The sequence below is a fragment of the Oncorhynchus clarkii genome, chromosome 33 (assembly GCF_045791955.1).
Source record: "Oncorhynchus clarkii lewisi isolate Uvic-CL-2024 chromosome 33, UVic_Ocla_1.0, whole genome shotgun sequence".
Classification (NCBI taxonomy): domain Eukaryota; kingdom Metazoa; phylum Chordata; class Actinopteri; order Salmoniformes; family Salmonidae; genus Oncorhynchus; species Oncorhynchus clarkii.
The window spans coordinates 22,978,202-23,004,509 of record NC_092179.1 but is presented as its reverse complement, the minus strand read 5'-3'; the positions used below and the strand labels follow the sequence as shown (position 1 = coordinate 23,004,509).

At 43.6% G+C, this 26,308-nt stretch overlaps 1 protein-coding gene across 1 annotated transcript; it reads left to right on the top strand.

The window, feature by feature from the left end:
• LOC139392851 (decorin-like) lies at positions 1-25,624 on the top strand. The gene is made up of 9 exons (XM_071141159.1): positions 1-71; positions 517-733; positions 10,986-11,224; positions 16,598-16,710; positions 19,157-19,370; positions 20,345-20,458; positions 21,519-21,612; positions 23,129-23,267; positions 23,564-25,624. The coding sequence occupies exons 3-9, from the start codon at positions 11,005-11,007 to the stop codon at positions 23,762-23,764; spliced, it is 1,095 nt and encodes a 364-aa protein (XP_070997260.1). The 5' UTR covers positions 1-71; positions 517-733; positions 10,986-11,004; the 3' UTR covers positions 23,765-25,624.
• Positions 25,625-26,308: the final 684 nt, after the last annotated feature.

Genomic DNA, 26,308 nt, shown 5'->3' with positions numbered 1-26,308 from the left:
CCAATCAAGAGATGGGGGTGAAGTGAGAGGGTGGACTGAATGTTTGTGTGGGATTAAACAAAGGCAGAAATGTAGTTGGCTGTGTTAAATTATTTTGAATTTTACCAAAGTAAAGAGAGAAGGAGAGGGAGAAAAATGGAAGAAAGAACGTTAGTGAGAGAAAGGCAGAGAGTAGCTGGCGTTTTTGAACTGAGCTCTGGAGGACCTATCATTACCAGATGGTACTGAATGGGAGCCTGCCAGCCTAGTCACTGCTTATTGCCTTAACTCTGCCTCTCCCTCTCCCTGCATTTCTCTCCCTCCTTTCTTCCCTCCACTCTCCTCTTCTTGTCTCCATCGCTCTGTGGCTGTTCATTTTTTAATTTTCCTCTCTTTTCTCTCCCTCTATTTCCAGCTGTTTTTGGAACGCTCTCTCTCTCTCTCTCTCTCTCTCTCTCTCTTTTGCTGGGGGAAGATCTCTCCACCAAGTGTCTCAATTTAACAGGAGCTCCCTCCCTCTCTCTCTTCCTCTCTCAGCCCCTTCCTCCTCCCCTTCGGCCGTGACAGAGCACACCTGCTTGGTCTTGGCTGCGCGCGCTCTCAGTGCAATTATCGCTCGGCCCCTTGCAGCACAGTGCAGAAGGCTCACAGTGATTCAGCCTATAGCCCCAACTGGATATTTGGAAGGAAGACCATCTGACCTCGGCGCACTCTAACTCTCTCGCTCTCTCTCCCACGATTCTAAAGAGCACAGGTAGGACAACACACTGGTAGATAGAGGGGATGGATCCTGGGGGGGAAACTCGGGAAAGACTGGATTATAGGCCTGGGGAGTGTGGGAAGAGAGGGGGATTGTGAGGGGAGTTGTTAAAAGGGATTTGGAATTGGGGCTATTGTGTTTCGGGGGTCCCAAACGTGCAGACTTGGTTAGTAAAATGGTGATGCTGTGCTTGTGGTTTGAGGTTTTCTAATGGCTTGGTAGGTTCTGTGATGTGGATGCTCTTTTGATGTTCCTTCATTCCTTAACTCTGTCGCCAGACTCTGTGTGCAGTGGTTTGGTGGTTGAACTGGTCATGAACGGTTGTTCATTTCAATGCTTTTGCACATACATTCAATTAGAATGTACGACATGAGTCATGCCAGGCATATCATGAAAGTGATGCGTTTGTGCATGATATTGCAAATTTGTTTTGTGTGGGCGTAGGGTTAGTGTGTGTTTGTGTGTGTGTGTGTGTGTGTGTGTGTGTACATGTGTGTGTGTGCACGCTCCCTCTAAACTAGATGCGTGGCCAGGTCTTAGTCTCACAACAGGACTGGCTTAGGGAGGAGAGACCATAGCTAATCATTCCCATACCAGACCATGTGATAGCCTACAGAATGATGAAGACAGCACCAGCTATAGGGAGGGGGTGTGGTGCTACTGTTGATGCTAGCACTTCACTCCCATGCCAATGTATGAGAAAACCCTACCCTATTTATCCAAAAGAGGATACCATGTTATCTTTCCTTGACTTTATTGGTTTATCCCTTGGCTAGCGGATTTTAGTTTTTTACCCCTCAAGGCACTTGAGCAAGTGAGCTGTTTTGTCAGTTAGTTGGCTTGTGGTTGTACATGTGGTTTTCCCTAACATCAAACTGTCCAGTGTGTTTGTTTATGTCTTACATGCATTCAGAGGTGTTGTGGGCAGAGGAATAGAGCGAAAGAGAAGAGGTTTCTGGAGAGTTTTCTCTCCTCTCTTGTCAGTAACTGGCCCTGGTGGAAAACCCATTAAGTTTACCAGTGTCCTTTTCTTCAGTTGTAGCACTTTAATGCATTGCTTTCTCTCTTTTGTACTCTCCCTCTGGCACTTGGAGATCCTACAAGCGAAATAAAAACACAACAACAACAACAGGGATTTCTTTGTATTGCCTCAAGCCATGACAGTTCACTTGCAGCAGTTCAAGCCAGAATGAACCCATCCAGGGCATTTTAGACTGAAACAAATCGATCTGAAATGGTTTATTTAACTTGTTGTACTGCTGTTCTGTTTCACACCAACGTTAACGCACCGTTTCGGCCAACCTCGTGACCACTCTACTTTGATGGATGCGCTGCAGACCCAAATCACCCGGGGCAACCAAAATTAAAGGGAGGACCTGCTTTGAAGTTGAAGAAAGGGGGAAAGAAAAAAGCAGTACCTGGCAACCCAAAGCCTTATTAATCTACTAACAGTACAGCTTCCTCTATCACAGAGAGATCTGACTGATGGCTTCCCTGCAAGACACCGCAAAACTCCCAGCTAATAGCCAACATCCTCCAACACAGAGGGAGTTTTTTTTACAGGGCTGAACTAGAGTTGGAGAACAGAGTGGAGAGGAAGGGATTATGAGTTGGAGAACAGAGTGGAGAGGAAGGGATTATGAGTTGGAGAACAGAGTGGAGAGGAAGGGATTATGAGTTGGAGAACAGAGTGTAGAGAAAGGGATTATGAGATGGAGAACAGAGTGGAGAGGAAGGGATTATGAGTTGGAGAACAGAGTGGAGAGGAAGGGATTATGAGATGGAGAACAGAGTTGAGAGGAAGGGATTATGAGATGGAGAACAGAGTGGAGAGGAAGGGATTATGAGTTGGAGAACAGAGTGGAGAGGATGGGATTATGAGATGGAGAACAGAGTGGAGAGGAATGGATTATGAGATGGAGAACAGAGTGGAGAGGAAGGGATTATGAGATGGAGAACAGAGTTGAGAGGAAGGGATTATGAGATGGAGAACAGAGTGGAGAGGAAGGGATTATGAGTTGGAGAACAGAGTGGAGAGGAAGGGATTATGAGTTGGAGAACAGAGTGGAGAGGAAGGGATTATGAGTTGGAGAACAGAGTGGAGAGGAAGGGATTATGAGTTGGAGAACAGAGTGGAGAGGAATGGATTATGAGTTGGAGAACAGAGTGGAGAGGATGGGATTATGAGATGGAGAACAGAGTGGAGAGGAAGGGATTATGAGATGGAGAACAGAGTTGAGAGGAAGGGATTATGAGATGGAGAACAGAGTGGAGAGGAAGGGATTATGAGTTGGAGAACAGAGTGGAGAGGAAGGGATTATGAGTTGGAGAACAGAGTGGAGAGGAAGGGATTATGAGATGGAGAACAGAGTGGAGAGGAAGGGATTATGAGATGGAGAACAGAGTGGAGAGGAATGGATTATGAGTTGGAGAACAGAGTAGAGAGGAAGGGATTATGAGTTGGAGAACAGAGTGGAGAGGAAGGGATTATGAGTTGGAGGATAAACATGTTGTGGCATGTTGATGGAGTCGTTGATGTTTAAATCTTGTTTGTTTGGACTAACTTGTACGGTATAGTTTGGGTAGCTCTGTATTAGAAAAGTAAGACATGGGTCTTTAGAGGTTAGGCCCAGGGTTGAGCCCAGGGGCCACATTTTCCCGTCTGTCCAGGCCGAGAGAGAACAATACGCTGAAAGATGGACGTTAGCCACAAATGATTTTTTCCCTCATTGGAATAATATAAAGTTCCATTCTCCAGTAGTGCTCTTTCCAAAAAGGAAATGGTACTGCCAAAGGGTCAAAGAAGAAATGTCTTAATCTATGGGAGATGAAGGGAGAGGGAAAAGAGAGAGAAAAGGAGTAGATGTTCACATCTGTTCAAAACAGGCTGTAGATAATACAGGCTGTATATAATACAGGCTGTATATAATACAGGCAGTGGATGATACAGGCTGTAGATAATACAGGCTGAATATAATACAGGCTGTATATAATACAGGAAGTAGATGATACAGGCAGTAGATGATACAGGCAGTAGATGATACAGGCTGTAGATAATACAGGCTGTATATAATACACACTGTAGATAATACAGGCTGTAGATAATACAGGCTGTAGATAATACAGGCTGCAGATAATACAAGCTGTAGATAATACAGGCTGTAGATAATACAGGCTGTAGATAATACAAGCTGTAGATAATACAGGCTGTAGATAATACAAGCTGTAGATAATACAGGCTGTAGATAATACAGGCTGTAGATAATACAGGCTGTAGATAATACAGGCTGTAGATAATACAAGCTGTAGATAATACAGGCTGTAGATAATACATGCTGTAGATAATACAGGCTGTAGATAATACAGGCTGTAGATAATACAGGCTGCAGATAATACAAGCTGTAGATAATACAGGCTGTAGATAATACAGGCTGTAGATAATACAAGCTGTAGATAATACAGGCTGTAGATAATACAAGCTGTAGATAATACAGGCTGTAGATAATACAGGCTGTAGATAATACAGGCTGTAGATAATACAGGCTGTAGATAATACAAGCTGTAGATAATACAGGCTGTAGATAATACATGCTGTAGATAATACAGGCTGTAGATAATACACGCTGTAGATAATACAGGCTGTAGATAATACACGCTGTAGATAATACAAGCTGTAGATAATACAGGCTGTAGATAATACAGGCTGTAGATAATGCAGGCTGTAGATAATACAGGCTGTAGATAATACAAGCTGTAGATAATACAGGCTGTAGATAATACATGCTGTAGATAATACAGGCTGTAGATAATACACGCTGTAGATAATACAGGCTGTAGATAATACACGCTGTAGATAATACAGGCTGCAGATAATACAAGCTGTAGATAATACACGCTGTAGATAATACAGGCTGTAGATAATACACGCTGTAGATAATACAGGCTGTAGATAATACAGGCTGTAGATAATACAGGCTGTAGATAAACTATTGTGACCACTGAAGGGGTTAGTGGTGCAGGCATTTCCTGTTGACAAAGCGCTGGTATATTATCTGTGTGCCCAATCTACCCATCACTTGACATCTCTGGTTTTCTCCCCATATAGATAAACTCTGTTGAACTCAGATGTCTTTGGAAATGTCTTTAGGGAAAAAACAATGACAAATGGAGACCCGTTAGTAGGATTTCAATATGGAGGCAGACGAATCACGCAGACAGACAAACTGGGTCTTGAGGACTGGAAATGGTTAGAACTGTCTGGGTATCTGCGTCTGGTTGGGGAGGAGTTGAGTTGTTGATGAGTTTAAAGGGGGCACACATGTTTCAGACATCTTGTAGCCTTGTAAACACATCCCATGGATTTGTTACTGACAGGCCCCATGGATTCGTTACTGTAAACACAATAACCCCAATTCCAAAATACTGTCTCTGTCATCCTCTCGCAAATGCTGCACAAGTTTGGAAAGGTATGAGTATGGGTTGATGACCTACATACTGTACATGTGGCATGGATGGAATACAGCTGAATGGTGTCCAGGAGAGAGAGGGAGAGAGAGAGACAGAGAGAGAGAGAGAGAGAGAGAGAGACAGAGAGAGAGACAGAGAGAGAGAGAGAGAGAGAGAGAGAGAGAGAGAGAGAGAGAGACAGAGGGAGAGAGAGAGAGAGAGAGAGAGAGAGAGAGACAGAGAGACAGAGAGAGAGAGAGAGAGACAGAGAGAGAGAGAGAGAGAGAGAGAGAGAGAGAGAGAGAGAGAGAGAGAGAGAGAGAGAGATGAGGAGGAGGGAATAATGAGACTGATATGTTACATAGTGTCTCTACTGTAATCTGCTTCCTGCCTGAGACTTGTCAGAAGTGTGTCCAGATTTTTACAGAACGTGGCGAAGGAGGGAAGGAGAGAGGGATGAGAGGGAGGGAGGGGGGTTGACAAGGCTGCTGCAACGAAAGGAAGTGTCAACCCCCACCCCTCCGCTCAGAGAGAAAGATCAGACTTGCTCTGACAAAACACAGCCCTCAGGCCTTACAGAGAATGAGAGAAGGAGGAGGATGAGGAGGAGGAGGAGGAGGAGAATTAAAGGGAGAGGGTGTCTTTTGACTGCTCCTATCTTTCCACCTTTCGATTATTGAACACAGGCAGTCAGACGCACACACACACACACACACACACACACACACACACACACACACACACACACACACACACACACACACACACACATAGTATGAAGACACACACACACACACACAGAATGAGGACACATACACACACACACACATAGTATGAAGACACATATACACACACACACACAGTATGAAGACACACCTCCTTTTACACATTTTATCGAGGACACAAACTTTGAAGGCTGGAAAATAACCACTGATCTCAGAACTGTTAAAACTCTCTAGACCCTCATTGCACCGTGTTCCCTACTGATCCGGGAATTAAATAACATCTCACATTACGCATCCGCAACATCAAAGACATCGCTCACAGCTAGCACTACAGCTAGTTACAGCCCTCCTCGTGTACGATCCAAATACGGACCCCGTCAGACGTCATTGTGTCGCTATTTACGTGTCTGGTTCTAGTAATCACGGTGATGTTGACCAGATGACACAAGTTGACTAACGTACACTAATTGTCACCTCATTAAAATACAAATAATTGCTAGGTTAGGTCCACTTGAGTGCATATGAACAGTATCTGGCCCTGTTGCCTTTGCTACTGTAACAGGCAGACAAAAAGATTGCTCTGACATGATTTGGGGGGGCATCAGCGGAACGGCACGAATGGTGAGAGAGTTCAACAAACATGCCAATGTGCAAAAGCATCTTGGTGGGCATTGCCCGGTACATCAATGAGACGAACTCAACATGAGTGGTAAACCACACTGTAAAGTGCCACACTATTCTGTGGCTTAGTTCCCTAAGCCATCAAACAATATCGATGTCAAATACATGTTTTACTCTGCAGCATACACTGGTAAAATAACCACGATCACATCAAATGTTATTCATCACATGCTTGGTAAACAACAGGTGTAGACTAACAGTGAAATGCTTACATGCGAGCCCTTCCCAACAATGCAGAGGGAAAGAAAATAGAGAAATGATTGAAAAGTAATTCAATGTATTAATAAAAGTAATAATAAATACACAATAGTAATAATGAATACACAATGAGTAAGGATAACTTGGCTACATACACGAGGTACCATTACCAAGTGGATGTGCAGGGGTACGAGGTAATTGACGTAGATATGTGCATGTAACTAGGAATAAAGTGACAGATAATCAACAGTAGCAGAGACAAAAAAGTAACTGCAAAAAGGGTCAACGCAGACAGTTCGGGTAGCTATTTTGTTATCTATTTAACCAACTATATCCAATGATCCTTAGATCCCTGACAACTGCTTCCCGGAGACGTTACCCTACAGCAGGGTCAACTACAACGCTGTGTGGTCTAGATACCTAGACACTGACTGAACTCATGTAAGGCCTTCACTCACACACTTTGCATTGTGCACCTCAGCCCGCTCAAAGCATTTCATATACAGCTGTCAACAAACATTGTAAAGCCCTTTGGAATTAGTCGTTAGAAGTACACTGAGAACTCATTCAAAAGATCCACCTAAACAAAACATCAATTAGAGAGAGAGAGAGAGAGAGAGAGAGAGAGAGAGAGAGAGCGAGAGAGCGAGAGAGAGAGAGATAGAGAGATAGAGAGACAGAGAGAGAGAGAGAGAGAGAGAGAGAGAGAGAGAGAGAGAGAGAGAGAAGGCCTTGCTGGCCCAATAGACATTTCCAAACAGTTGGGAGATTGAGGACCAGTCAAAGGGCTGATAGGGGCAGGTTTTTTAAAGTGGTTTAGCAGAGGATTGTGTCTGTCGTGTCGTGGCGTGCCGTGGACAAAGCCCTCTAGGTTCACACACAGACTTGCACTTCGAAGCATGTTTTTTTAGGGCCGTCTGTGATCTAACCAATGGATGCTCCAGATGCACCATGGGGGCCTCGCCAGATCAGTTCTTTATGCTTGTGAAGCTGTACCTCCACCCTCTCTCCCCTCCTCTCTCCTGGATATCTTTCAGGAAACTACTGATGAAAGAGCCAATGCCTGGGGCTCAGTGAGACGTCTAATGGAATGTGTCTGCCTGCACAGGTTCAACCAAACTGTGACGAACTCTCTTCTACATTGCTGGGTCTCGTGGCATCGCTCAGCCTCTCTAGAATACAGATTAGTTAGAGAAAGGAAATGCATTCACTGCAGTTAGGCTACTGCACCTTACTACTAAATGGACTGGAATCAAGATCTTGATTGGCATGGTTTGCATGGTTTGCATGGTTTGCATGGTTTGCATGGTTTGCAAGCTTCCAACGTTTCCTTATTCACATTTTTCTCACAATTGTTGCAAATCCTTATCGTACTATGCCTGTACACATGAAATAAGCTAACCTAGACATGCATGTCAGTTTTGATCATTACTAGCACCACATTGGATGTGGCGTTGTTGGGTTAGCATATTACCAACCAATCAGCAGGTAGTATTATACAGTTGTTGCTGATGTTCCAGTATAAGAGTTCATTAGCGGTCTTATAGTGTTTAATAAAAACATGACTGACAGATCTCCCTCTTCAAGGAGATTGGTATCTCTTCCCTCCTGCTCTGCTTTGTTTTAATACGCCTCAGGAATGTTTATTATCACCTAGAAATGGGAGGACACACAGGAGGCTGCTTTTAATATGAATTCCTCTGTGTGTGCGTGTGTATGTGTGTGTGCCTGCCTGCGTGTACCTCCAGCAGTGGCTAACGTCCAAACACTGAGGAGATCAGGATCAATGCTTAGTGGTCAAGGACTTTACGGGTCGTTCCACCAATTCAGCGCCTTTTGAGAAGTGTAACTTAAAAAAAAAAACATGTGATTTCATCTTAAATCAGTCATAAATCCCCTTGTGACAGGGGGAATGGAAGTGTGTCGTGTGCAACAGGGAGTGGCAATCATAAAACAACAAAATCAATTGTTGTAACATTTCTAGCCTGTCTATCTATGGGTAACAGGGTCGACATGTCAAAATGCAGAATTTTTGCACTTCAGCAAGTCTTTATCCATATAAAAAATCGGATTCATTGAATTTTCATTTAATATAACAGGCTTTTAAAATGCCCTATTTTTGTGGAATTAGTACAGCATTCCTTCCTGCTATCTCTATTTGGTTTCCTGCTCTCAGACCAATGAGGGTTTAACTAACAGGGTATTCATTATGGATTCCCCTACATATTGACTTATAGATAAGTTAAACCTAGAGCCAAGATTTGCCCTGTTCAAAAAGATTGGACCAACATGTGTGGTCCTCCATACTGTTAAGCTAAGACTGGATCTGTTTTATCTCAGAGTTTCAACACATTTCCGCATGGCACATGTTTCCAACTCAGTGTCCTTGTGGTTAGAGTCCACCCTGAGATTGGAAGGTTGTGAGTTCAATCCCTGGCTGAGTCATAACAAAGACTAAAAACGGGACATGATTTGTCTCGCTTGACACTCAGCTAAGGAGATAGATTGGAGGTAAGGCCCTGTGATAGACTAGCATCCTGTCCAGGGGGTGTACTTGTACATCAAGCTGCCTCATGTTACAGAAACAGGAGAAGGGCTCCTGCCCTATGAGTCGTTCCAGCTCGAATAAGGCAAGGCTCGTGCAAGGCTACTTAATAACACGTTTCCATAGGTTACGGCTCAGTCCTCCATGGAAAATAGAAGTCAAAGTCACAGCATTGCAAGTAAAATCCCATTGAATCCTTGTTTTCTTCGTCCACCCATATTACGATGAGCAGAGGCATATGCCACACGGTTGGAATCCATTCCATTTCAATCCATCAACCCATCCATTTTTTCATCATTTCCTTTTCATTAAATTGATCCCAACGGTGATACAGTATGCTCAGAGAACTCTGTTCCCATTGAGTGCTGTAATGTAGCTCTGTCTGTCTGTGTGATGGCTGTAGTGTGGGTTAGACCTATTATTACCCTGGATGTTCAGAGAGAGCCGCCGTAATGCCTGATCCTGTTCCCATTGACCTGACGCCACCCTAAGAACCGGACACACACACACACACACACACACACACACACACACACACACACACACACACACACACACACACACACACATACACACACACCCAGCAATCTGTCTGTCATGCAAAGGTCCAGCAGACCCGCCTCTCTCTTTGGTCCCAAAGTAATTGAAGGGGCGGTGTGTAACCACAAACATCATGAGCTGAATAATAACGTTGACCCTGAATCAGTTGGAGAGAACTGAAAGTATAGTACAGTAATCGGGCTGTGTTTGTCTGGGCTTGGAGTACAGGGTCAGTTTGACTGGACAGAGTGTGTTTTGTGTGAATGGACTGGCCAGAAGGATTGAGTGGGTCAAAAATGAACTGGAATGGATGACCATTGCGGTCATGACTTGTTGGTCAGAGAAGAAGACTGGAAGACTTCTCACAGCATATGGCAGGTTACCTATAATCTTAGAGGGCCTTGAAATAGAGAGAGATAAACAAGGAAAACAGTATAAGTACAAATTACTTTCCTGTACAATTATACAGATATCAGTCATTGGTTTGACAAGATGTTTTTCACAAATCGTTACCATATATTGTTAATATGTATGCATACTTACTGTTTCTGCCCTGTGAAAGTGCACATACACTTGGTACAGCCTTGGTGTTCCCCCATTTTACAGATTGATACATTTCCCAATGTTCTTGGCTTTGCCCTGACCTCTCCTCTTTAACCTTTCTTAGGTAAATAGGCCATTCTCCCCCTGCTGACCTGTTACAAACCTAAGCAAATCCAGGTGCTTGGCCTTCTAGCCTATAGCCTCCTACCTCTGACCTTTACCCTTTCTCCTTTGCCCTCTCACCCTGTCACCCCCACACATCACCTCACAACCCTTTACTTGAAATGAAAGGTTGGCCTCTTTCTATCCTCGACCTCTTAGGGAAGGGATCACTGCCGCCACCTCACTTTGGAACCCAGGTGCTTGAGTTGATGAGCAAACTGAAGGAGAGAGGAGAGTCAGCAACGCTTGGAGGACAATGGAATACAATAAAAAAGCTTCTTTATTGCTAAAAGTAGAACATCTTAACCTCTCACCTCTGCCCCCATCCTTTACCACCCACCAATACCCATGCACCCCTCTACAGTAGTTCTAACCTCTAAGCCATGACCTTTTCCCTCCCTCCTAGGCTCCAGGACAAAGGCACCATGAGGTCAGCCTGTCTCTCCCTGCTCCTGGTCACAGCATGCTGGTCACTTCCCTTCCGCCAGTCGGGCTTCCTGGACTTCATGATGGAGGATGAGGCGGGCTCTGGCTTGCCAGAGGTGCCCATCGAGCCCAGCGTGGACATCCCCACCATGCCCGAAGGACCCAAGTGCCCCTTCCGCTGCCAGTGCCACCTGCGCGTGGTGCAGTGCTCCGACTTAGGTGAGACACTCTCCCAATAAATTATATTTAATATCATAACAGTATGTACTTCTGTGATTCAATGTGCTTTCATGAGCTGAGGTCAATTTGTCAGTGTAATACAGACAACCTGTTGCATCAGCTCTTCTCTCCCTCTCTCGTCTAACTGAGGCAGTCCCTTAGTTTACAAGATACATCTTCCTGGTTCCCAAGGAGTTCCCTCCATCTGGGGACCTCAGAGAAATGTTCAAAGAGTGTCTGGCGTTTGATCTACCCATCATCAGCTCGTTAATTGGCCTAAAAGAATATCGCCCCAGCCTGACCACTTTAAACGATCTCAGATGCTGCGAATTTCATGCTCTTCCGCGACGATGACATAGTTTTGCCGGGATTTTGGCCTTTTTCTAATTTTCCTAATTGTTTTTGCAGACGCAGGGATATAAAAGGTTAGCGGGGCTTGGGAAAGTCTCGAACTCAACCCGGTTTAACAAGCCCAATGTTCTATAGCTTGTTTTTTTCTCCGTCAGATCGCTCCTTTCTCCATCCCCTCCGGAGGCAAACGAACTCTGCCACGAATTAGCCTGGCGCTCTGTTTCCACACAGTTAAAATGATTTACTTGATCCTCTTAATTGTTTGTTAGATTATCCTGTTTATTTGCTTCATTCGCCCTTATGCTTTGGCCTGACTCATCTCTAGGACTACTGCTCTGCCAAGGGAAGTCACTGACCCAGTTGTTTGGCTGTAGCTTATGTAGCTTGTATAACTTCTCTTCTCTATGAGTTTGGTTGGTTTTTGGGCTTTACTCTTGTTTTAAAAGGGAGGAGCAGGGGAGGAATACTGGAGACAGACAAAGACAGAGTGAGAGATACAGATGGACTGGGATGTATACACAGAGAGGAGAGAGAGAACAAAGAAAGAGACAGAGAAAGAGACAGAGACCTGTGAAAGAGAAGGAGGGAGAGGGACAGAGAAAGAGAGGAGGGAAATCAAGGAAACTGTGAGTTCCAGTGGAGGAAGAGAAAGACACAGACAGAAAGAGACAGAGTGAAAGAGAAGGAGATAGAGGGACAGAGAAAGACACAGACTGAACCACGCAGCCAGACAGACAGACAGAACAACTCCGACAGACAGATGGAGAGACTGATGATCAGGAAAGGGCTGGTTCCATTACCTCACTGGGTCCTGTTAGCGCTGAACGTCTCCCAGGAGCCCCAGAGTTGGATCATCTCTGGCACCGGCCCCTCTGGCCTGGAGACTGCATCTGTTCCCCAGACCTGCTGGCACACACACAGGCCTGGGAGGGGAGGGGGCTGGATTGGATTGGTTTGCTTTCCATCCAATGTCACCCCCTTTTACAGTTAGAAAACTGGATGATAAAGGAAAAGTTAGCACAAGGCCTTTTTTCTGCAGGTGTCCAGCTGCAGTTATCAAATGTGCCACTTGTGCCACAAATGTGCCACAAATGTGCCACAAATGTGCCACAAATGTGCCACTTGTCAAGAGGTCATGTTACCGTGCCAGTATCTCAACAAGAGCAGAACGTACCATCTCAACCTCTGGTTTCTCTCACTTACTTACTGTATGTATCAGCCAAGCCGACTTTCTTAAATGAATAATCTGCAGAGCACTGAGACGATCTGACCAGCCATTTTACCCGTGACATGGCTATGGAAATGCTCCCAAGTTTGAACAAACTAATTCACTTAATATATTTTTGGGGAAGATTCCAATCAAATCAAATCAAATTGTATGAGTCACATGTGCCGAATACAACCTTACAGTGAAATGCTTACTATCGAGCACCTAACCGACAGTGCAGTTTAAAGAAATACGGATAAGAATAAGAGATAAAAGTAACAAGCAATTAAAGAAGAGCAGTAAAATAACAATATACAGGGGAGTGCCAGTACAGAGTCAATGTGCGGGGGCACCAGTTAGTTGAGGTACCATGTACATGTACGTAGAGTTAATTAAAGTGACTATGCATAGATGAAAACAGAGAGTGGCAGTGGTATGGAGACGGGAGGGTAGGGGGGGCAACGTGAATAGTCTGGGTAGCCATTTGACTAGATGTTCAGGAGTCTTATAGCTTGGGGGTAGAAGCTGTTTAGAAGCCTCTTGGACCTAGACTTGGCACTCCAGTACCGCTTGCCATGTGGTAGCAGAGAGAATAGTCTATGACTAGGGTGGATGGAGTCTTTGACAATTTTTAGGGCCTTCCTCTGACACTGCCTGGTATAGTGGTCCTGGATGGCAGGAAGCATGGCCCCAGTGATGTACTGGGCCGTTCGCACTACCCTCTGTAATGCCTTGCGGTCGGAGGCCGAGCTGTTGCCATACCAGGCAGTGATGCAACCAGCTCTCGATGGTGCATTTTGAGGATCTGAGGACCCATGCCAAATCTTTTCAGTCTCCTGAGGGGGAATAGGCTTTGTCGTGCCCGCTTCACGACTGTCATGGTGTGTTTGGACCATTTTAGTTTGTTGGTGATGTGGACACCAAAGAACCTCCCAACCTGCTTCACTGCAGCCCCATCGATGAGAATGGGAGTGTGCTCGGTCCTCTTTTTCCTGTAGTCCACAATCATCTCCTTTGTCTTGATCACGTTGAGGGAGAGGTTGTTGTCCTGGCACCACACGGCCAGGTCTCTGACCTCCTCCCTATACGCTGTCTCGCTGTTGTCGGTGATAAGGGCTACAACACTTTTGTATCATTGGCAAATTTAATGATGGTGTTGGAGTCGTGCCTGGCCATGCAGTCATGAGTGAACAGGGAGTACAGGAGGGGGCTGAGCAAGCACCCCTGAGGGGTCCCTGTGTTGAAGATCAGCGTGGCGTATGTGTTGTTACCTACCCTTACCACCTTGGGGGCGGCCCGTCAGGAAGTCTAGGATCCAGTTGCAGAGGGAGGGGTTTAGTCCCAGGGTCCTTAGCTTATTGATGAGCTTTGAGAGCACTATGGTGTTGAACGCTGAGCTGTAGTCAATGAATAGCATTCTCACATAGGTGTTCCTTTTGTCCCAGTTGGAAAGAGCCGTGTGGAGTGCAATAGAGACTGCATCATCTGTGGATCTGTTGAGGCGGTATGCAAATTGGAGTGGGTCTAGGGTTTCTGGGATGCAGGTTACCTTAGTGTTCTTGGGCACAGGCACAATGGTGGTCTGCTTAAAACATGTTGGTGTTACAGACTCGGACAGGGAGGGGTTGAAAATGTAAATGAAGACACTTGCTAGTTGGTCAGCGCATGCTCGCAGTACACGTCCTGGTAATCCGTCTGGCCCTGCGGCCTTGTGAATGTTGACCTGTCTAAAGATCTTACTCACATCGGCTGCAGAGAGCATGATCACACAGTCTTTCGGTACAGCAGGTGTTCTCATGCATGTTTCAGTGTTATTTGCCTCAAAGCGAGCATATAAGTAGTTTAGCTCATCCGGTAGGCTCGTGTCACTGGGCAGCTTTCGGCTGTGCTTGGGACCAGTGAGTGTGACCAGAGGCACTGTAAATACATCCATTACACACAGGTGGCTCATAACAGAAGTCTGTTGTCTGCTATTCAGTCTTTCTTTTCCAATCCTTCCAGAGGACAAAAACCCTGATACTAAACATCTCAACCAGACTTTCCAGCCACCTGACTCTCAGTAACTGACCTCTCATCCCTGTCTCCCTCTCCTACACGTAGACATACTCTCTCCAAACTGTTTACCGTACCAACCACGTCAGCTCTGACTGACAGAACGCCATGTGGTTCACCTCACGCTGCTAGAGAGAGAGAGAGAGAGAGAGAGAGAGAGAGAGAGAGAGAGAGAGAGAGAGAGAGAGAGAGAGAGAGAGAGAGAGAATAACAAAGATGGATTGAGGTAGAGGGAGGAGATGGAAATGTAATGAGAGGAGAGAGAGAGAAGGTGATGGATGGAAAAGGGGAGCGAGTAGATAAGAAAGAGACGTGATGGAAGGGTGAAGGGATATGAGAGAAGGACATGAGGAGTGAGAGAAGATATTAAGTGGGAGATGGAGAGAGGGAGCACAGTGGTGATATGCCGCACAGTAAGAGCCTACAGACAGCTGTGTGGAGGATTGTGGGGCTTGGGTAGGGCAGGAGAAACTGATAGAAAAGCCATCTGAGCTGAAGAGAATGTTTGTGTAAGTGGGGCGTGCTCAAAGCTTTTAAGCCAAAGTGTGTCTGCATATGTGGAGTTTAAAAGACACAGCATTTAAGCCCTAAATGACTAAACAGTTTATTCCAGAGACAACCGCCGTCCTCTAGAATGGAAACCAGCCATGTGAACCTTGACCCTTAGACATTGTGTTGATGACTTGTGGTAGCTCTCCGTGTTCGCCCTCTATTTAAAACAATACCAATAGAATATAATAGAATAGAACAGAACAGAATAGAATAGAGTAGAATATGCAATAATAGAATAGAATGGAATGGAATTGAACACAACAGAATAGAATAGAATGGAATAGAACACAATAGAATAGAAAATAATAGAATAAAACAGAATATAATAGAATAGAACACAATAGAATGGAATAGAATATAACAGAACAGAACAGAATATAATAGAAAAGTTAGAATAGAACAGAATCATATTACACAAAAATACATCATTTACCCAATACATCTACATAGTGTATACATCACCCCATCTCATAATTCCCTCAGTGTTCTCCCTCAGAACATATGGTTCTGGTTTACCAGTCATATAGACAGGTGACATTTACTGTCTCAGTGCCAAATAATGCAATGTACTCTCCAACCCAAACTGCATGCAATGAGGTCAGTGTCCAGGTATGTGGACACTTGAAATTGACGGAAATTCATTTTGAGTCCCATTTCCGCACTGTGTGCCATAGATTGTTCCAATGCTAACTCATGGGGTATCTGGTATCACTCATGTCTGGACTATTACCATGAAACACATCATACGTTGGTTCTTTGGGGTTATTCACTGTTGACATGCTAAACATTTGGACATTTCCGACTTGCTAACTGGTTGAACGCGGCACGTGTATAACTACAACCAGTTAGAAAGTCTGAAATGTCCTAGTTTCCTTGTTCCGACTAGCACGTGAAGACGCCATAATCTCTCGACTCTACTGCGAACTTCATTTCCCATCAGCTAGCAGGCCCAGCTGCAGCACAGCTCAGGAAGTCTGCTGTCACCTAGACAAACATACCATACACACGGCCAAGCGTGCACACTATCTCTCACACACACACACACACACTCCTTGCCGTGCCTCATCATGCACACAAATGCTAATGGCAGGGTAAAATCACATGGAGCTATGAAACTAGCTTCAACGGACTGGCCTAGAAGTATCTCTCCTCTCCTTCCTGTTTTGTCTCGGTCTGTGAGTATCTCTACTCTCCTTCCTCTTCTTCTGCAGGCCTGAAGAGTGTTCCAGATGAGATCCCTGCAGACAGCACCCTGCTGGACCTGCAGAACAACAAGATCACTGAGATCAAGGAGAATGACTTCAAGACTCTGAAGGGACTCCAAGTAAGAGTTTACCACTCAATATGTCCCCTCCACTAAACACTCAATATGTCCACTAAACACTCAATATGTCCACTAAACACTTGATACTGTATGCCCACTAAACACTCAATATGTCCACTAAACACTTAATACTGTATGCCCACTAAACACTCAATATGTCCACTAAACACTCAATTTGTCCACTAAACACTCAATATGTACAGTAAACACTTAATACTGTATGCCCACTAAACACCCAATATGTCCACTAAACACTCAATATGTCCACTAAACACTCAATATGTCCACTAAACACTTAATGCTGTATGCCCACTAAACACTCAATATGTCCACAAACACTCAATATGTCCACTAAACACTCAATATGTCCACTAAACACTCAATATGTCCACTAAACACTCAATATGTCCACTAAACACTTCATACTGTATGCCCACTAAACACTCAATATGTCCACTAAACACACAATATGTCCACTAAACACTTAATACTGTATGCCCACTAAACACTCAATATGTCCACTAAACACTCAATATGTCCACTAAACACTTCATACTGTATGCCCACTAAACACTCAAATATGTCCACTAAACACTCAATATGTCCACTAAAAACTCAATATGTCCACTAAACACTCAATATGTCCACTAAACACGTAATACTGTATACCCACTAAACACTCAATATGTCCACTAAATAGTCAATATGTCCACTCTGTTGCAGCTTTTCACCAAATATTGATTGGCCCCTTACTTTTTGCATTTTCCAAAAAGCATTGATTCACAATTCGCCATGTTGTATCAATTCTTCTAGGGAGTGCAATGTTGACATCCCTTCAAAGTATACACCAGAGTGAGTGTAGAAACCTGAACGTCTTGGGTAGGAGAGAGCTAACGGGAAAACACTGAAGCTGAACTTGAAGCCGGGTTTTGTTGGATGACATCCTAACAGGCTTGTTATACATGCAAAAGTATCGGCTGTAGTGAAGAAGTGGAAATCTGATTTATCTCTGGACTTTCTTGAGACAAAAGGGAGCTTAAGTGTGTGTGTGTGTGTGTGTGTGTGTGTTCCACGTGTCATATTCCAAACCACTAACATGTTTAACTAACATGTTTAACTCGAATCAAAGATCCTAAAAATAGTCTGCCAAAGGAAACAGCACTGTAAACATTTGTTTTAACCACAGGAATCCAGGTACCAATGTGCCATGGAAACTATTCTCCTCTGGGCCATCGCGTGACCTCTCTACACGTGTATAGCTTTCTGACCTGTAATAAATAGCCTACCTCTGTCAAACGGCACACACTGTTTCTACCCCCGTACATTAGTTGTTCTCTCCGGGGGGAATTTGCTGCATTCTCCATTCTTCCACCCCCGTCTGCAGCCTTGAGTAAGGAACGGTCCACTAGAGACACAGCAATTTCTCTTGCGAAATTTCTCAGAAATTGCCTCCAATCACAACAACCCTGGCGCCTGTGCTCTTTAAGACTAGGTGCAAGGGTGTGTTGGGATTACTGTACAGACGTTAAAAAACAATCTCACATTTCAGTTACCTTGGATACGTTCAATTGAGTCAGTCCATACTTGGGAAATGTAATCAAACAGTCTGCAATAGGTCAAAAACATCGTATTTTGTTGATGTCAAGTGTTTAAGATGCTCATCGACTAGTACAAAATAGCCTAAAAGATTCCAGTCTGTTTGAAGCAATTTTTGCAACCTCACTATGATATAATGAAAAGTCTGCCTTCAATTACTTCATTTTACACACATAAACAATGATCACATACACCGACGGGAAGTTGTAGCCACATTAAAGTAGCCAGTGACGAAACAAATTTCAGAGTAACACATTGCTAATGATAATAGTGATATATTGCAATAATGTAGCGAGCTATCTCAAATAGAAAAAGCAATCTCAAATAGAAAAAGCAATCTCAAAAGCTATCTCAAATAGAAAAAGCTATCTCAAAAGCAATCTCAAATAGAAAAAGCAATCTCAAAAGCAATCTCAAATAGAAAAAGCTATCTCAAAAGCAATCTCAAATAGAAAAAGCAATCTCAAATAGAAAAAGCTATCTCAAATAGAAAAAGCAATCTCAAATAGAAAAAGCTATCTCAAATAGAAAAAGCTATCTCAAATAGAAAAAGCAATCTCAAATAGAAAAAGCTATCTCAAATAGAAAAAGCAATCTCAAATAGAAAAAGCAATCTCAAATAGAAAAAGCTATCTCAAATAGAAAAAGCTATCTCAAATAGAAAAAGCTATCTCAAATAGAAAAAGCAGTTGCCCAATTGCACATTAGCATAAATATCAACATAGTAATTAGCATTACCACAAACATACTAATTATAATTAGCATAAACATATAAATTATAATTAGCAAAACATACACATTAGCGTTAGCTTAAATATAACAGGGATCGTTCTCTCTCCAATCTCCCCAGACCCTGATCCTGGTGAACAACCAGATCACCACAATCCACCCCAAGGCCTTCATTCCCCTGGGCAAGCTGCAGCGCCTCTACCTCTCCAAGAACCACCTCAAGGAAATGCCCGCCAACATGCCCAAGAGCCTGCAGGAGCTTCGCATCCACGAGAACCAGATCACTAAGATCAAGAAGGCCTCCTTCGAGGGCATGGCCCAGGTCATCGTCATGGGTATGAACCAGACCTGGGTTCAAATACTGTTAGAAATCTTTCAGATATTTTGTGCCCTTGCTTTAGCCTGCCTGGATTGCCTTAATGACAAGTCTGTTTTCTTCTGTTGGGTGCATGGTGAACTCAACCCATCCCTTGTTCTGTACTCAAATTCCAAACGATAGAACTAGTCTAATCCTTTACACACATATACAGTACAGACAGTCACTTGAACATGTTTCCTTAATTGACTGTATAGTAGCAATATGACAGGAGCAAGTTAACAAGTTTTCAGCTAAAAAGTACACTAAAACATTACAGTCAGAGACTGATGATCAAAGTGTTGTGTAACCATGAATTACAACGTGTCAGTGTTTAGAGTGCCAGCAATCGCCTACAGAGAGGAAAGGTTGGTTCATTGCTTACAGAGTGGAGAGTGGAATTTGAGGGTGCCAGCAGCAGAGAGAGTGACAGAGTGTGTGTGTGTGTGTGTGTGTGTGTGTGTGTGTGTGTGTGTGTGCACATGTATACATTTATTTATAATGTCTCTATTCTGGTGTGTGTTACATTCCCTCTCAGAATGTAAAGTATCTCATTACAGCATAGCTGAAGGACTGGAGCGGTATGCCCTAAAACACACTGATCCTCAGATTATATCCCCAGTGTGACAAATCGGCCAATCCAGAAAGGCTTAAGGACGAGGGAGACAGGGCTTATGGACAATATCCCACGCCGGCCACAAACCATGTTTATACATGAGTCAGGTTGAGATTCCCGTAAAACACCAGGACTGGAATGTGGTTAATGGACCTTTTTTTCTCTCTGTTTTCTTTTCTGTCTCCTCCCCTGATTGTCTACCTCTATTTATCTTCCTCTCTGTCTATCTCTCTCTTGCCCTCTCTTTATTTCTACTCCCTCTGTCTCTTAATACTCCATCTCCCTTAATTATTTCTCTGTCTCTCTGTCTGTCTCTCTCTCCCTCCTTGTCTTTCCAGAGCTCGGCTCCAACCCCCTGAAGAGTGCAGGGGTTGAGGCTGGGGCGTTCGGGGCCCTGAAGAAGGTCTCATACATCCGCATTGCAGACACCAACCTGACAGAGATCCCCAAAGGTACTGCCCTCTCTGGTCACCCCATCACAAATCATCCTTCCTTCCAGTCCCTTGAAGGGATCATAGGAAATCTAACACAAGGCTAGGTATGAGATCCATTACATAGCTTTCACCTATCCAGCCATGTCAGATCATTTCACTGGGAGGATCCAACTAAAGAATACGGAAAATAACATGTCACTTCAATAAAGGATGGCTATAAGGATTTTGACCACACTACAACAACAAAAGATGTATTCAACATACTGTAGAATTCTAAGGCAACCAGCTGCAATGGGATTGTGAAAATGTTTGTTGAGCATACTCACAACAATAGTTGGTGTGTGAACATTTTGTTGAGCAAACTCACAACAATAGTTGGTGTGTGAACATTTTGTTGAGCATACTCACAATTGCAACTTAATGCCTTTCAATTGTACGTTGAATCAACATCTTTTTTTTTTTTTTACAGTGCAGGGCCTGAATCTCTATTTTCAACCAGGACTGGTTTGAATACTTCACAGCTCAATAGCTCCAGCTAAAACAAAGGAATTCAAGTTAACAGCGAGGATCTCTTACTCAATCGACCACAGCCAAAATCATCAATCATCTTGCACTGCAAGAATGCACATTTGGATTCATAGGCTCCACTGAACAATGGTTACAGTGTGGAACCAAGACAGGAAAACTAAAACAGCATATTAATTCAAAGGCGTGTAAGATGAATGTTATCTGGTCTATTGTGGGAATCTGGCAACCAGTTCAGATGGAATAGTACTCAGAGAGAGATCCTCTAATCGAATGCTTTAATAGAAATAGAAGGGATGAAGTATAGGCCTCTGGATGTTAGAGGCTGCGTCTGAGTTTGCATCCTATTCACTATAGTGCACTATTACCTAGTCAAAAGTAGTGCACTAGGGATTAGGGTGCCATTTCAGATGCATTAGACTTAGTATGGATTCAGAGTCCTACTGGCATACTGTACGTAGACATCAACCACTTACCTTCCCCTCACCATAACTGCTGTGGTTTCCCCGGTTGTTTGTCCTCTCGTCACTGTCTCTCTCCTGTGGGTTGCCAGGTCTGCCTTCCTCCCTCTCCGAGCTCCACCTGGACAGCAACAAGATCACCAAGGTGCAGGCGGACAACCTGAAGGGCCTCAAGAACCTGGCTAAGTAAAGATGTTTCAACACTTCTACTCAATGTTTCAAAAACGTTGTTTTTTTTTCAAAAACGGTTGATAAATGCTCTTGACGAGGACAAAGCATGCTTACAGTATTCTTCTTCTCTGGATTTGATGAGTGGGTCAACACTTCAAAAGTAGTCCTGTAGTGGGATATTGGGTCATCTCTAGACAACAGTGCCCCCCACACACACACACACACACACACACACACACACACACACACACACACACACACACACACACACACACATACACACACACACACACACACACACACCCTAGTATGTATTTCAAACCTCAGCAACAATCCTGGGTTAGTCACCAATTCAGTTATATAAGGAGTATTTGAATTGAATTTTTGTACCACATCGTCTCATTCACTGGGGAGGTTAGACTGGAGCAGCATATCCAAAACTCCCTGTCCGCCCTGTACTCTGCTGCTAGTACTGTCTCTCTCTCTGTGTGTGTCTCTCTGTGTCTCTCTCTGTGTCTCTCTGTGTGTCTCTGTCTCTCTCTCGCTCACTCTCACTCTCTGTCTGTCTCTCTCTTTCTCTCTCTCTCTCTCTCTCTCTCTCTCTCTCTCTCTCTCTCTCTGTGTGTCTCTCTGTGTCCCTCTCTCTGTGTCCCTCTCTCTGTGTCTCTCTCTCTGTTTCTCTCTCTCTCACGTGCACTCTCGCTCTCTCTCTCTCTCTTTCCCTCTCTCTCTCTCTCTCTCTCTCTCTCTCTCTCTCTTCCTTCGTTATCACTCAGTTGTTCACTCTGCTCAACGCTGAGTATGTTCTGCAATTGGAGTCCACTGCTGTATTTGTAGAAAGTCGCCAGAGCTTGAGTAAGAGGTATACATCAGTACCAGATCTAAACCAACCAGACAGACTCACTCAGAGAACCCAACCTCTGGTTTTCTCTCACTCTCTGGCTCTCATTGAGACATTGGGGGCGTTGATTTATGAAGGCATTATGTGTTTGAGAGTTTTGACAAAATGCATATGAAAGCAATGTTTCTGAAAATCAACAGCTTGGTTTATAAGATCACCGCTTGGAGGGTAGGAAAAGTCTCATGCCAAAGTAGGTAGACTAAACAACAGAAATATCATTTCATGCAGTACAAGGCAGTTTATTTTGGAAGAGCTACAGGATTCACTGAAAATATTATTTTAAATTTTCTGGATCGGCAACACGTTCGCTAGCAAGTATTTCATTTTGTCAACGAAGTTGGTCCCTTGGCAAAAGTAGAGCCTCTTTCGCATTTGCTAGTCTACATTCTGCCCATGGTTTTCATTGGCAGAAAACCAGTTTGTGTCTTTCCCATTGGATGTTTTCTTTCTCTCATTTGTTTTTATACATTCTGTACTTTGGGACTTGTAGGGACAGCTCAGGGCTTCATGCCCTCTTTTATCTCTCTTCTTCTGTACCTCTGTCTCATTGGCTCTTTTACACACCATGTCTCTTTCCCATTGGCTCTGACACATTCTGTGTCTCTCCCCATTGGCTGGTTTGTCTCCTAGGCTGGGTCTAAGCTACAATGAGATCAGCCAGGTGGAGAACGGTTCTCTGGCCATGGTTCCTCACCTCAGAGAGCTTCACCTGGACAACAATGCCCTGACCACCGTGCCTGCAGGCCTGCCTGACCACAAGTACATCCAGGTGGGTTCCACCGAGCACACAGGTGTCCCGCCACACCTGGGAGAATGGGTAGAGGCTTCATGTCCATGAATGTTCCACCTCACACAGGGTTTTCTCAGGAGGGTGTAACCATTACAGATCAATCTCATGATGATGATGGTGAAATAAATATTAGTAAGTTGATTAACACAGAAATGATTTTCTGCCATTCAACAAAAGGAATTGTGTTAGCTTCATACATTACCTTTTTATATATGCAATGTTCATTTCCAGACATCCCTCCCTCTAACCACTCATTGTGGTTGATATGTTCCTAGGTGATCTACCTCCACAGCAACAAGATAGGGGTGGTGGGCACCCAGGACTTCTGCCCACCAGGCTACAATACCAAGAAGGCCATGTACTCTGGCATCAGCCTGTTCTCCAACCCCGTCCCTTACTGGGAGGTGCAGCCCATCACCTTCCGCTGTGTGTTTGACCGCTCCGCCATCCAGCTGGGCAACTACAGGAAGAAGTAGAGAAAAAAAGTAGTCCACCCCCAGAGAGAGGGAGAGTGTGTGTGTGTGTGTGTGTGTGTGTGTGTGTGTGTGTGTGTGTGTGTGTGTGTGTGTGTGTGTGTGTGTGTGTGTGTGTGTGTGTGTGTGTGTGAACCGCAGCCCCCCATCTACCCCACAACACCGATCGGCAACTTTATCCCCATTTTAAAACCATAACGGACATCCAATACAGTTTTAACAGTTACAGTACTTAATGTTTTCATGAGCAAAGACAGAACAGTTACAAAACTCAGTACCAAACCTTCGAACCATAGATGGCTTAGTGATAACTCAAACCAGCTCTGTATGCAAACAGTTGATTTATAATAGTCCATGTGTCATTTGTACATTTCATATTCTACAACAGTAATCACTGGCATTATCCTGTAACAGGTCTTCCATACACAATAAACCGTCAACTCATGAAATACTGTAACACTACCTCATGGTAGTTATCTGTCAAAAAGCTCAACTTAAAGGGGATGTCACCCACTTTTCAACCTCATTTTCATTATCTCCATTACAATACCATTGTCTACATATGTGAAAACGTCCCATTTCTATGTTTTGTAGAAAACAAATATCAAGTTAAAAAGATATACCCAATGACATCACCAAGAAAATACCATCCCTCTGGCTAGAAACTCGTTGCAGGTTTGGAAAAGCACTGTTTTAAAAAAAACTTTTACTCCTACCCTGTGATGTCACAGAGAAGCATTTTTTTAGGACCTTTCTTCTTATCTTTTTACCCACAGATCATAGACTAAACAACGTGTCGTTTTCACACATGTAGACACTGATATGGTGCTGGAGATAATGAATATGAGGTTGAAAAGGGGCGGAACTGCCCTTTAACAGAAGTCTGTCCAATGGTTTCGAAGTGTGTGCCCTCAGATTGCATGACTGAAATGTTATTTTGTGTGTGAAAGAAACATTATGAAAGACAACAAAATATTTTCAACAACAACAAAAAATATCTATGACCACTTTGAAAATATGTACACGGTTAACCCTTTAATACCTCACACATGTCAACTGGTTGAGATTGGCCGAAAAATCTGAATTTGACCGGTGTAGACATGTTGTGTGCAACAAGCCTTTACGTGCATAAATCTGTGACAATTACAGAAGGTAAGCTGACCTGCAGAGCGGGCAGCCAAGGGTTAACTTTTGTCTTAATATCATTAACACCAGCTAGGATACTAGAATGTACTAGAGTATATTACCTGTGTAGTAGCTAGCGTTCAAAGTGTACCTTTACAATATGTCGTACTATTTGAAAGAATTCTCGATTTTCTTTCTTTCACATTGTAGTCGATTGCCATGTCTCCTGCTTGCTTCACTGTTGAACTTTTGTTGTTCTTACGAAATGTTCCGACAGTTTAAAGATTTCAGATTTTCCGTAAAGCATTTATTTCGTCTTCTACACATCCCATTCCCCCATCTGTCATGTAACATCAGCTCATACAACCAAGATGAAAATAGCTCTTAAAGATGTAGAATAAACAATATATACGTTCCGAAACAGAAGCCATGCCCAAAGATCTATACCCATGCTTTTCTTCTTTTGACTTGAAGCAAGGTTGTGGCTTCTGGAATGCCATGTTAATGCCTGTTTTGTTTCTCTTCTTTGTTTCGTTTTTTTTTAAGTCTGAAGAGAATTGGAGGCTTGCAGGCGGACTGTCATGCCTCCAGTGCCCATGTTAGTGTGAATGTTTGTATGTATAGACGCTGTATATAAATGCTGTATAAAAAAAACTCTCATTGCTTAAAAGCACAAGCACTTACAGTAGTTCAGACTTAATATATCAACAATAAAGATGTTCCTCTCTTTTTTTCTGAGCAGGGGCTCCGCCTAAGGCGTCCTGAACCAAATAAAAATACCAATTAAAAAGCAGCATTTTTCTGGGGGTGTCGCCATCAGAGGTCATAACCCTTGGTTGTGTGTGTCATTGTCATAGAGTTGGAAAGAGGGCCCACCTCCTATCTTTGACATTATTGCTTCTGTGATAGCATAGGTTTTGTGGAAAGTGCGGCCTCTAACCAACTCTATGGTCGGTGTGTGGAGGGCGCTACTTGCCCTGTCGCTAGATGGAGCTGTAATATCTATGGAACAGTCAAACGAGTGTAGACTTCACATTGATGGACAGAGTTTCCAGGTGAACAAGGTCATGAGGAGGAACAGGTGAGACACTGGAGAAAGCAGGTGAGAAAGTATTCACACTGTAATATTCTACAGTCACACACCAAACACAGAGTACTGGAGAGAATCTTAGAAGACTCTTAAAAGTTGAAAGGCCCTCATAACAAGCAAGCATAAGTGATTTTGTGCAAAACAACAACTATATCCATAAGGTGAAATATCAATGAGAAATATCAATGTTTTCTGTAGTTGCCAGAACTATTGTTGTGCTGGCTTTCTGTTGAGAAGTTCAGGGAGGGGACTGGACGTCTGAAAAAAACAGGATCCAAGGTAAACAGTAAGAGTGATGTAATGTAGATATACAGAATAATATTATATCAACA